General features: G+C 42.5%; 1 protein-coding gene across 1 annotated transcript in view; it reads left to right on the top strand.

Moving 5' to 3' along the window:
• Positions 1 to 1295: 1295 nt before the first annotated feature.
• DDX46 (DEAD-box helicase 46) overlaps positions 1296 to 13114 on the top strand; it is a 28510-nt gene continuing 16691 nt past the window's right edge. Inside the window, 11 exon segments of the mRNA XM_025196017.1 lie at positions 1296 to 1300; positions 2388 to 2576; positions 2979 to 3119; positions 5653 to 5749; positions 6737 to 6902; positions 7918 to 8069; positions 8390 to 8503; positions 9272 to 9437; positions 10902 to 11022; positions 11400 to 11575; positions 12598 to 12719. Coding sequence (XP_025051802.1) covers positions 1296 to 1300; positions 2388 to 2576; positions 2979 to 3119; positions 5653 to 5749; positions 6737 to 6902; positions 7918 to 8069; positions 8390 to 8503; positions 9272 to 9437; positions 10902 to 11022; positions 11400 to 11575; positions 12598 to 12719 — 1449 coding nt within the window.

Here is a 13114-nt window from a genome sequence, read left to right as displayed (position 1 = left end):
CTCAGCCCCCGGGCCGCTGCGAGACCCGCTTCTCCGGCCGGGGCAGGCCGCTGTCGGCCCACACGGGCCGGATCTGAGGGGAAACGACCTGCCCGGGGCGGGGGGGGATCATCCTCGGAGATGTTTTAAGGGCACGGTCCTGCGCGGAGCCGAGGTGTGACCTCGCGAGGGCCCCGCCGCCGCCTTCCCTGCCACTGAGGATGCCCGGGCGCGGGCGGGTGGTCGGGTGGGGGGGTGCTGCTCCGCGCGCCACCGAGTCGGGAGGTGACATCCCTGAGCGGGGCCGGGTCCTCCTCCTCCTCCTAGGGCTGGTTGCGGGTCCACCACTTCTTTCCCCTCTTTTAAATGACGCTTCCTCAGCAGCCGTGGATCTTCATTTGGGTGCTGCCCTGCGAGGCAGGCGCACCTTCCTGCTCTCGCTCCATCCGGCCTCTTGAAATACCGCTTTGCAGCTGTGAACCACGACAAGCCTGCGTGTGGGTGCGAGGCAGGCGCGCGGGTGGGGGAAGCCAGGCTTTCCAAGGTCGCACACCTTGGAGGGGAATTCGGTTTGAATGCTCCTGGCGACCGGAGCGCTAATCCTTCTTTCCCGGCAAAAATGCAAGCAGCTACGTGCTGTCTAAATCCATTTGATTTTAGTGCTTTACTGTTTGCCTTGAACTCCTGCCTAGTATTACAGGCAGTCCTCGGACACGACTGGTTCCTGAAAACCGTGTCTTAAGTCGAAATGTTGTGACTCGGAACTGATTTTTTCCAATAGGAAACAATGTTATAAATGGGGGATTGGTTCCTGAACCAAGGGTACCCTATTTTCATGAAAAATAACCCAAAATTTTGTATTCAGTCAGTTATAGATGAGTAATATAGCTACATCAAGGTAAATAGCAATCATATTGATTTGGAAGGACTTCTTTGAGGTGACTTTGCTGGACTTTCTGAAGGGCTCTTGGCTGGAGTCTCCTCCGGGGTCTTGGTGCAGGTTTTTGCTTTCTTAAAGAAAGTGTCCAAGGAAGTTTGGACAGATGTTCTTCAGGGAGATAGGTGACACCGCGAACTTGTTCGCTGGCTTGGCGTCTCATCGAATCAAGCGTTGTAAAGTTGAAACTGGGGTCAGAAAGTTGAAATAGGGTGTCAATTTATAAAGGTTGTAATTGCGAAACGTTGTAAGTTGAGGACTGCCTGTACAGCGCTGTTTGCATGTTAGCTATGTCTTTGCTTCAGTTGGTGCTCCAGTGCCTGAGCTAACTTTAAGTAGCTAGCTAAGGGAGTGGTATTGGTTGAATACTCGCCGCTGAATGGGGTGAGTATTCACCGTTTGCATGGTGAGACCGCTGCAGGTACACAAGTTAGTTATCGTGAAGCTAGGTTAGCTGCGTCTCTGCTACCCGCAGTTCAAACAGTACAGACACCCCCATGGGTATCTGCATTTCTGCAGTGGGTGCAGTGATTCCTACCTCTGCTCTTGTGTAAGATTATAAAAGTGCAAGCATTTTCAAGTCCTCGGATAAGAGATATTTGCCACGAACTGCTCTGCTATGCTCATGCTCCTCTGTTAAGGTTTACACCTTGAAGCAGGCTCTGGTCTGAGTGATTGCTGTTTTATTACAGGGGTCCCAACCCAGATCTGGGCTGTGTTTTATGGAGAGACGGTCCGTATTTTGGAGCGTTTAGAATCTAAGCGGGCAAAACCTTGCAGGCGGAGACGGGTGAATTGACTCGCTCTAGGTCACAGCCTCTCAGTAACTGAGAAAAATACAGTCCAAGTCTGACTCCAGCCCTGTGCTCTGCCCATCAAATCACAGATGCTCTTGCTAGTACATGATATTTTTCATAGAGTTTGATAGCAGCTCTGTGGAACTAAGACTTAACGTATTTGGATAGAGGTATTTATATAAGCTGAGCATGACTGCCCAAACCTTACAGATCATAGGGAAGCGGGGCTGGAAGGGACCTCCAGAGGTCATCTAGGCCAATCCCCTGCCTGAGGCAGGATCATCCCTATCCAAACTATCCTATACAAATCCATTGTCTAACGTCTTTACAAAACTACACAGTCAACCCTGACACACGAGGCATGATTATGTGCAATTTTAATCTTTTATATACCAAAATGGATGGACCACCAGTAAATGCTTCTTGGAACTCTGCTGCAATTAGGAGCTGTGCTCTGTCAATGCCATCTTGTTAGAACTCTTTCAAGGGAATCCAGTCATTTCCATCACTTCAGAGGAGTACATGTGTTCATTAGTTCAGTTTTGCAGGAGCAGTAAAGGCTTTTTAAAAATTGGTTCTTTCCTTAGAGAGGACCCGGTTCTAAATGCAACAGATGCTTTTAACTTGTTCTCCTGTGAATCTTGACTTGATTTTGTGCACTTACCACAACATAGGCACTATCGGAAGCGCTCCGCTTCACGGGGACGTTCTGGCAGCCGCTCCAGGAGTCGTTCTCCATCCGACAAAAGAGCAAAACGCGGAGAAGACAGACGTTCTAGAAGCAGAGAACGAGAACGTCGGCGCGAGAGGTCACGCAGCAGGGACAAGAGGAGATCAAGGTCACGGGAGAGGAAGCGCCCAAGGTACACGTTGCAGTACGTCTTTAAGAAAGTGAATCAAAGTATCTGCCCTTCTGTGAGGGATGTTCTACCTGTGATGTTTCACTTGCTGTGGTTACTTGTCATGGCTGCCTCTGGCAGGTGTGAAATTAGGTAAAGCGTTGGCTAGTAAGTGTCACACGGGTTAAGTTTATCACCCAGTGGAAAAATATACTGTAGCTGGATTTTGTAACTCTGTTTCTGGTCTTCATGGTTCTTAGCTTCCTTTGGCAGGGCACTGCTGAAAATGATTTTTCCTTCCCCCCACTTCTTAACAGGCCAACTTACGTCATGTTTTCCTCAACACAAGTATGTTTTTATATTTAAAAAAAAATGACAGCCATGTGTATGGAATGCTAAATAAAACATTTTTTTCTCCTGCGGCAGACGGTCCAGAAGCAGAGAGCGAGAACGGAGCAGAGAGAGGAGAAGAACACGGAGTCGGGATAGGAGACGATCCAGAAGCAGAAGTAGAGGTAGACGGTCCCGAACCCCCAGTCCTGGCAAGAACAAGAAAACAGAAAACAGGTACTAGCATTCACTGATATAACTGCTGTCCCAGTAACAAGGCATGATGAAAACTTACCATAGTCTCTGTTTCTGCAGGTCCTGGCTATAGTTGCCAGATAGAGGATTTAGCTAATATTAAATGAGTTTGCCTCTTCCTGTAATTATTCTTTTAGTCAGGAAACTTTTTTTTTTACTGTTAACAATGGCATGCAGAGGTCTTTTCCCAGGAGAGATCTCCTTTCCTTATGTGTAAGTTTGCAAAAGGACACTGAGTCTTTCATCCAAGTGACTGACAGCCCCTTTGTATGTTGCATAGTTATATTTGTTTTACAAATCCATGACCTCATCAGCTTCTTAAGCTATTGGCAGCTGTTAGAGGATCTTCCCAGATAATTAACTGTCACTGGTCCAGAAATGTACTCAGAAAGCCCATGCAGAGGGCTAGTTCATGCATTAGGTTAATCTTTCAGTTGCAGAAACTGAAATGGACTCATTTCTCTTCTGTGGACATTGGTCCTCAGTAATCAGAGAGAGAGAGAATCCAGTGGAAACCCTCCACATTTGTTGGAGAATAAAATAGGCCATCTGGAAAGATTTAACACATTTGGCAAAAAAGGTAATATTATTTAATGCTTGCCATTATTGTATTTTGTAGACATGGCATATCTTTATAAGGGGCAGCAAGCTTCTAATGAGGACATATTTGCTCCCTGCCAGTTGCTGACTTCATCTGGGATGTGGGCTGTATTTCTGGCTCTATTGTCAACTTAGTTTGTCCCCTCTGAAAAGTCAGTTGAACTCTGTTTCTCATGATCAATATTAAAATTCAAAAGGTTTTGTGAAAAATAATTTGTAATCATAAATTCTTGGATGATTGGCATTTGATCTGTCACATAATTCACCCCAAGTACTGGTTCCCACTTATGAATTGTTTGACTCCTTCTTCCCACTGTTCTCTTGCAGATTGATTATTTATTTTGGAGATGTATATATTTTTCTTTTAATAACGGGATGAGAGGCATTAATAGCAATGGATTCAGAATAGTAATGAAAGAAGAGGCAGGGTTTCTCACACTGTTGTTGTGTGTGCCAGTAGTGATACCTGAGCTTGACATTTCAGCAGTTTTTTGAGAAGGTGGTATGTGAACCAGTAGTATTTGAGAGCTGTTTTTCTGTGGTATCCATGCCAATAGATAAGTCTGTGGTATAACACATTGGAGAAATCCATGATATAGGCTAGGATCAAACTTGTACATGTTTCTTAACTGTTTGTTGAACACTGCCTGTGTGCTCAGCACCAAGTAGAACAGGGGTGCCACAAATGGCATGGGCAGCCTCTGTCTGTGGCACACTGGACCAGGGAGGGGACAGGCAACACAGTGGAAGATAAGGCAGGAAGCAGAAGACATAGCAGCATATTGGACAGAGGAATGGGATCAGAGAGACATTTGGGGAGGGTGTGGGGCTAATTTGTGGCATGCCTGCCATAAAGGTTGGCCCCCACTGATATAGAACATGAATTAGACAAGGGCCCTACCATTGGGAGTTTACATTCAAATGAACTGACTACTAAATAGTCACAGTGAAGTGGTGAAGTTTGATCTCTTTTTACACTGGGTTAGAAATAAAGTAAAACTTAACTTCAGGTCATTTGCCATTTTAAATAACTTCTTACTGGAATTTACAGTATAATTGCAAAGAGTCAAGTTGTAAAATAATTTAAAAGCATGTAAACTGTCACGCTGATGTTTATATAGAATAAGCAGGTTGATGACAATCCAGTATTTTAATCATGAGATCACAAGAATTGTACTTGGAGAAGTTGGAATGACATAAAATGTCTTGTAAAATAAGCATATGGTTTGCATTAAAATAGCCCAGTGGGCTATGAAAAACCTTAATAAGATTTAATTGAGTAAAAGGAATTTTACATTTATTATTCTGAGTTTAGATGTTTAGATTGGAGTCATCTACTTTTTATTGGGAGGAGGTAGGCACAGTAAAATTTGTGATAAATGGATTTAATATCAAATGCATGTCTGTGTGTTGCATTCAGTTTATAGGTAGCCTTTCCTGGAGGGGAGGTGTTTTTATGTCTTTCAGGCAGTAGCCTATCCTCAGGGGGAACTTGCATTTCTAGGGCAAAGTGCTAGATCACTTTGCCATTAGAAGTGTAACAGGCAAGAATTTCTGAGTATCTGTATTCTAACTGCTGTATTCAAAGAGGTGTAAAATAAACTGTGGAGCCACTAGAGTATCAACTGTAAGTGTTTGGAAACGAAGTCTGCAACTTCCTCCCAGAAATAAATGAGAAGAACAGAACCAGAGTGTATGAATCAATGGGTCCTAATAGATTCTACATATCTGGCAGTTATGGGAATTATTTCCATGAAATGGAGAGATTTGCTGTGAAGTGATACATACTCTCAAAAGCATTTAAAAAGTATAAGCCTATGCATAGTGTTAATGGCAGTGATTCTGTCCAGCAGAAAAAGAAAAGCTGGAACACTTTGTGAAAGTCTGTCATACATCTTTGATTTTCCCCTTTCAGATCAAGATCTAAAGAAAAGACAGAAGGTGTAGAAGTTTCCAAGGAAAAGAAAAAAGAGAAAGAGGACAAAGAAGAAGAAAAGGATAAAGAGGTTAATGTATGTATAAATCTGCCACTGAGAGAGAAACTTGTATCAGTTAAACAGGAGCTTTCATAAACGCTGTAGCATTAGAATACATTTAGATAGGATTTATTGTAATTGGAAAGAAAAACAACTTCAGATAATCCCTTTTTAGGTCTGGGCAATGTTCTTGTGAGTGTGAGGGGGTTAATTACTGTAGCTTGGGTAGTAGGATGGACTCCTACTATTTGACATAAACATTTTCCCCTTAAGGCTGACCACCTCAGCCTACTGGATGCAAACTTACCAGCTGGTTGTGAGCTCATTATGTCACTTTCTTGTGATTGACTGAGGAGCTGAAAAGTAACCCAGAAAGAGACCAGGGAAGAAGAGGAAGGAGCTCAATCCACTGCTGTTATTTTCCCAAGCCTAGAGCACCTCTCCAGTTATGGACACTGCTCCTTTCCAGGGGAAAGAAACTGTCTCAAGGGCAACCCTCTATCTTTGTACGTCAGCACCAGAGCCCTAAAACCAGAATCCCCACCCAACCTATTCCACAACATGTGCTTCCTCCACCAGCACTCTGACCTCAGACTCCTCTATCCATAAACTAGTCAGAGCTGCTTTTTTTAATTCAAAGGATTATGGGAAATAGTGGATGGTAAGAGAACTCTTTTGGCCTTTTACTGGCTCACAGACCAAAAAAGGAAAAAGGTTGAGAACTATTGCTGTAGTATACTTTTCCTAAATGACTGAGCAACTGGTTCAGGAGTATTGGTTTGGAAAGATCTATCCGTAGGACCATCTGGCACTAGATGTGATGTTTTATATTCAAGTGTTACAGTTAACATCAGTATTTTCTTTCCTTCTATAATAAGTTTAACTTCTGTTGATATAGGTTTTATGGAGGCCAGACTTGCATCCCGTATTTCCAGTAAAACTGCCACTGATCTGATGGCGAGTTGTATGAAGGAGTGCAGGATCAGAGCAATAATCTTTGAGTTGGTTGTTTTTTTCTCTCAGAACTTTGATCAGAACAAACTGGAGGAGGAAATGAGAAAAAGAAAAGAGAGAGTAGAGAAATGGAGGGAAGAACAGCGCAAGAAGGCTATGGAAAACATCGGAGAACTGAAAAAAGAAATTGAAGAAATGAAACAGGGGAAAAAATGGAGCTTAGAAGATGATGATGGTATTTTAAAATTTTGATTTTACATAATAATTAAACAAAGTCAGCTTTTACCCCTAACAATAAACTTAGCTTTGTATTGTTTCATTTGATTTTAAAATTTCTCAGCTACTTTTGTTGAATGTGTTGTAGTGAAATAGTTTTGTTCATGGCCACAAACAGTTAGGAAACAATAAATGAGACCAGCAAGCTCTGGTTTTGGGAATGGAAGAAAGGACAGAGTTAACCCACCAATTATTGGGCAGCTATACAAGTTAGTTATGTGACATAATGAGCAGTTCACTGACATATGTGGATATATTTTTTTTTCTTTTTCCCCTTCTCTCCCAGTTTTTTTTTAAAAAAAGCTTCAAATGCTGTGGTTTCAGCACTTGTTTGTGAACTGACAATTGCTACTTTTCTAACCACACTAAACTTGTAGCTAAATGGACCAGGTACTGATGACCTCCTGTCTTAGCACAGCAAATTTCATCCTCTGCCATGTGTCATTTTCAGGCCCAGGAGAATCTTCCACTTGCATATCACCAGGGAAGGAATGTACATTGCTCTAAATGTTGATTTCTGGATTTAGAGTTCTGGCTTCTGGGGTTGTGGAGGCATGCTGGCTATGCTGGCACCCCAGATGTGGTGTTTGTTTTTCCAGGGCTTGTTTTGCCATGGAGAGGAGTCCATGTGTAGTACCTGTGGTGAGCGGTGGCTCAGTATTTTGGGGTTCCTGCAACTGGTGTCCAAGTCCTTGGATGGCATAAGGAAGAATCCTTTTCCTGGGCTGATCTTTGGCCCACGGTTCCTTTTTTACCTCCCAGTCAGGCTGACCTTTGAAAGAGATTTTTCACCTATCCTCATGGTATTCTGTGCATTATACCTTTTACAATAAATGCTTCCCAGTTGTTGAGCTTTCGCCTTTATTAAGATTCCATAAATCTGCATTATACTAAACCATAACAAAATCCCCACACTGTTTCTTTTTTAAACAAAAACATCCAATAGGAAAAAATATTTCTCTCCCTCTAACTAGATGATGAGGAGGAAACTGCAGAAGGAGAAAAAGAAGGCATGGAGGTGGAAGATGAAGAATTAGACCCTCTGGATGCTTACATGGAAGAAGTTAAAGAAGAGGTCAAAAAGTTCAATATGAGAAGTGTGAAGGGTGGAGGTGGGAGTGAAAAGGTAAAATAGGTTCATTTTCTTGTGTTTCCGTCTTCTCGAGCATAGTGCTAACATTATGATGTAGGAAAATGCTGTTGAAAAATACATTTCAGGGGAAAAAAAACCATTCCAACAAGCAAGAGCTAAATAATGGTACCTGCTCACCTTAACCCTAGTCTCCACAAATTAGATTTTTAATATTAACCCTATTGAAGTTTCATCTGAAGAACTAGGAGCAAAGTTGAGCTAATGCATTTGGAAGTATACAGAATTGTTATATTTTGCACAGCATATTTCGGTGGTACATGTAATATAATGGTTTTCTTTAACTATTTTGCTAGAAATCTGGACCAACTGTTACCAAAGTAGTGACTGTGGTGACAACCAAAAAGGCAGCTGTAGAATCAGAAAAGAAGAAAGGGGAGCTGATGGAGAATGACCAAGATGCAATGGAGGTAATTGGAAAGTGTTTGGTGTCTCCTGGGAAAAGGGGTTTTTGTCTTAGAAAAAGAAGTCCCAGTATATTAGGCATGTGGATAGTCTTGCTGACTTGGCTGGACTGCTCGAAGCTAGGCAGAATGTACCTGACCATGTATAATATCCATCAGTGCTGTAGTTTAAAATAACAAAAAGAACCACGCTTGCATGTTCTTATGCAGACAGTTGTTTGGAAGGTTTGGGTTGTTTAGCGTGCTGACTGTTTGATATAATTGGGAGTTGAGATATTCACGTGAGTGAACTTAGCTGACCTGACACATAGCTAATAAGATGTGTGTATGAGGGTAATTTGTCTTGTGAATGGTAGTTGTACATCTGACTAGTAATTTATCTATGTTGCTGTTTTGTCTGGGTGTTCAGTTAGGACCGCTAGGAGTGTAGCTGTAGCAGCTCAGAACTCAGCAAGATATGTAAGGTCTACTTGTTAGGCCGGGTAAGTACCTTGGGCAGTTAGCCTATGCTGAACTCTGCTATGGCAGAGTTGACACATGCATGTAGCTTAGAGTTGGCTTCTGTGTGCCTTCATGAATTGCAATCACCCCAGGGTTTGCAGCAGGGACATAAATCTGTCAGCTGTGGGTGGTCTGTAGAGCTTGAAAAGCCAACTGTCCTAGCTGGGTTTGAGAGAAAGATAACGTTCTCTTACTGTGTCAGTGAGCTAAACATATGCTTCTAGAAGGTTTTTACTAAATAAATTGCTATATGATTTAAAACGTATTCTTTAGTATTCTTCAGAAGAGGAAGAAGTTGATCTTCAGACTGCCTTAACAGGCTATCAGACCAAACAGAGGAAGTTGCTAGAACCAGTGGATCATGGAAAGATAGAGTATGAGCCCTTCAGGAAAAATTTCTACGTTGAAGTTCCAGAGCTTGCTAAAATGACCCCAGAAGGTAATGACAGATGATAATGGAGCATTTTAGGATATTTGCAATGAAAGAAAATGTCTGTGAAACGTTGTTGTGTAAGGCACCAGTGAATTCTCTAGGTCTTACCCTTTCCACGTAAAGCAAAAATGTAGTGAACCATTGGGAAACGATCTACAGACAGTAATCTGAGAATAGCTGGCTTCAGAGCAACCCAATTATGAGCTACAGAGAAGAATTGAAGGACAAAAGGGAGATCCTGGAGACTGATCTGGCAGGGCAGGGAAGGAGTGAAGTTGAAACAACTGAGATCAGTGGTTGTTATGGATTATTTCATGTTGTCATGTTTGTGGGCTGCCCATTGTCAGTGTAATATGGTTTCTTGTACAGACCCCGCATCTGTGTCTCTGGCAGGCTAAATTTTGTTTCTATGCTGCAAAAAATCTGTCACCTTTTTAGACTGCAGGTTTCAAGCAGACTGAGAAGGATATTGAGAAATGCTTAGAACAGTGGTTCTCAACTGTGGTGCTGCAAGAACTTGCCAGAGGTGCTGCAACGCTGGGGAGGAACTGCCCTGTGTACCTAGACATGTCACAGCTAAACCAGGAAGAGCTGCACAGAAAGGCATGACTGTCTGCATTGCATTAGGCAGATGTGCCGTTTCTCCTGCAGCTTTTCCTGGTTGGGCTTTCCAAAAAACTGAGATGCATGGCAGTTCTACCTGATGGCTGGCAGCAGCATCTGTCTCCAGGCTGCTGCCACCATGGAGGGAAACTGCCCCGTGCGCCTTGGTTTGCAGAAGGCAGATCAGAGCTGCACTGGGAAGAGCCGCAGGAGAATTAGGGTGCCTGCCTGATGCAGTACAGGCAGGTGCATTTCTGTTGCAGCCAGTTCTCAGTTTGGTCTAAATGTGCCTCCTGAAAACTGAGGTACACTGCATGGTGTCACCCCGCAGCAGTGTCAGTGTCAGTGCCATGGCACGCCCTGGTGTTTCCTCTCCACCTTCGCGTATCCTACTGTCTACCCCCTGCTACTCCCACCCCCTCAGTGCTCTCCATGTGCTGCATGTGTAGCCCAGTGTCTTGTCCCTGCTGGCTGTCCCCCCAGACTCTGTCTGTTAGGTCTGGAGTTCAAGGCAGGTTGCGGTGGGGATCTAAAGGAAGAACTTGCCCCACTGGTTCCTGATTCTCATCAGTGACTTGGAGCCGTATGTGGGGAGTCCACTGCTGTCCTGGGAGCAAGCATGCACTGGGCCAGGTTGAGCTAGTGGGGCTTTCCCTGCCACCAGCCGATGGGGTGAATATAATAAAAATCAGTTAACAACATATCGATTCATTATTGAATGCAGATGTTTATATTGTAATATCCATAATATGTTAGTTTCTAAAATGGTGTGCTGCTACATTCTGAAAAGTTCTGGGGGGGCTGTTTTGAGTCTAGAAATCCCACTTGCTTAGAGTTTGTTTAATTGTATATTAATGTGCATTTCAGAGGTGAATGTGTACAGGCTGGAAATGGAGGGAATTACAGTCAAGGGGAAAGGCTGCCCCAAACCAATCAAAACCTGGGTACAATGTGGTATTTCTATGAAAATTCTCAATTCCCTCAAAAAGTAAGTGAGAAATTTATCAACAAAAAATATCTATAGTTTATGTTCTTTTGTGTCTACAGGGAATGAGGTCTTCAGGCCAAGGTGTTACAGTTTGACTCTCTCTTTTTCTCATTGTACATTAACCCTTAGGAGGTATTTAAAAATTGTTTGGTAGGTGCTCACTTAGGATCGGTGTATTGGACAGTTATTAGGAACTAGTCTTTCCCATCAATTATGTAACACATTTTTAAGTTCTCTATTTTTGTGCTGTATTTTTGCATGCCACCGAGACTTCTGCTTAAGTAGAACATAGAAATCTTTCCAGCAAAAGTATATGCGATTTATATCATTCACAACATTCTTTTGTTCTAACTGTGCTTTGTTTTTCTCTCTTGAAGACATGGCTATGAAAAGCCCACACCCATCCAAGCCCAGGCTATCCCAGCAATTATGAATGGACGTGACCTGATTGGCATTGCTAAAACAGGAAGTGGAAAGACCATTGCATTTCTTTTGCCTATGTTCAGGCATATTATGGATCAGAGGTCGTTAGAAGAAGGAGAAGGTCCAATAGGTACATATCTTTTGTTTTCAGATAGTGACACATTTATGCTTTTTTTTAAAGTTAGGTATGTTGATGTTTAAAAAACTGCATTGGGCTAATTCACTAATGAGATCTGTGTGTATTGTAAATAATCTAGTTATGGTTAAGAAATACCATGACCAGTAAAAATGCATTCAGGTGTTTTAAATGCCATTTACCAATGTGCAATTTGGGGGCTACTTTCTGTTTTCCACAGATAGGCATGTGGATAGTCTTGCTAACTTGGTTGGACTCTTCAGAGTTCTAGAAGAACCAGCCAAAAATATCTTTTCTCTCAGTACAGCTCAGTGTTTAAGCTTTGAGCTGGCAGGTGAAATTACTGTGCATCTGTCTCCATTCCCCTCCCCTCCCCCCCCCAACATATACCTTACTTATAACAGCTTAGCATGAGGAATGACAGGGAAATTTGCTGCTTTATATTTTTTCACTGGATGTGGGACCGGGGCTGACTTATGACTGTAAGTCAGCTTCGGTCTCTTGCTTGGTTTCAGGATATGAAGTACAGAACTCTTGATCTGTTTTGTCGGATTTTTTTTGCGCACACAGCAAGGTCTTAAGAGAGGTCTTCACTTCCTCTCTTGGAGATTTATTTCAGAACTATCTGCTAGCCCTGAGAGACATTTCTTTGCTCGTAACCATTGAAGATTCTGTCATTTCAGCAAGCCACTTGCTACTTTTGTGGTGTGATTTATCCATTAGGAACATTTGCATTAGAGTCGACAGCACGTTTCCATATGTTGGAGAGGAAGAATTTTCTTTCATGTTACTGGAGATCTGGTCATGTTTTTTTTCTTTCCTCCATCACAGGCTCAACTACTGCAGTGCTCTTGAAATAAGGGTTTTAAACTGGACACAAAAGTAAATTGCATTAAAATTGTATTACTGTACTGGGGGTGGTTAAAACGTCACTATAAAATATTTTGTTTTACTGTGTCATTAATAGCATCAATTACATTTCTTGTTCTGTGGGTTCTAATATTTTTCTTTTTCAGCTGTTATCATGACCCCGACTCGAGAGTTGGCTTTGCAGATTACCAAGGAGTGTAAGAAGTTCTCAAAGACTCTGGGACTTAGAGTTGTGTGTGTCTATGGAGGAACAGGAATCAGTGAGCAGGTACACACTATTTTATTTGTAAGCATTTCTTGACACTCATCAGTTAACATCCTTTCATATAAATCCAGTATTGCTCTGAGCTCGCCTTTTTGCTTTTCTATAGGTATCAGTATCTTAGAAGTAAATAGCCATCCTTGAAAGTCTAGTTTTAACAATCCCTTGCTTCTTCATATACATATAACTGTGTTCTACAAGCCAGTTTGCTTCAAGTCTCTCATATATAGTTCCCAGGGTTGCAGATATTTTCGTATATGAAGTTGGGCAGTACTTAAAGAATTTGTGCAATGTAACAATTCGAAATATCATATTAAGGGCTTCTATGGTTTCACCTCCAGAAGTTCCCTAATTTTTATTAATGCCTCAAATGCGCCCCCCCCCCCCCCCCCCCCCTCTCT

This window comes from Alligator sinensis, unplaced genomic scaffold (assembly GCF_000455745.1).
Source record: "Alligator sinensis unplaced genomic scaffold, ASM45574v1 scaffold111_1, whole genome shotgun sequence".
NCBI lineage: Eukaryota > Metazoa > Chordata > Crocodylia > Alligatoridae > Alligator > Alligator sinensis.
This window is presented reverse-complemented; position numbering and strand designations above follow the sequence as displayed.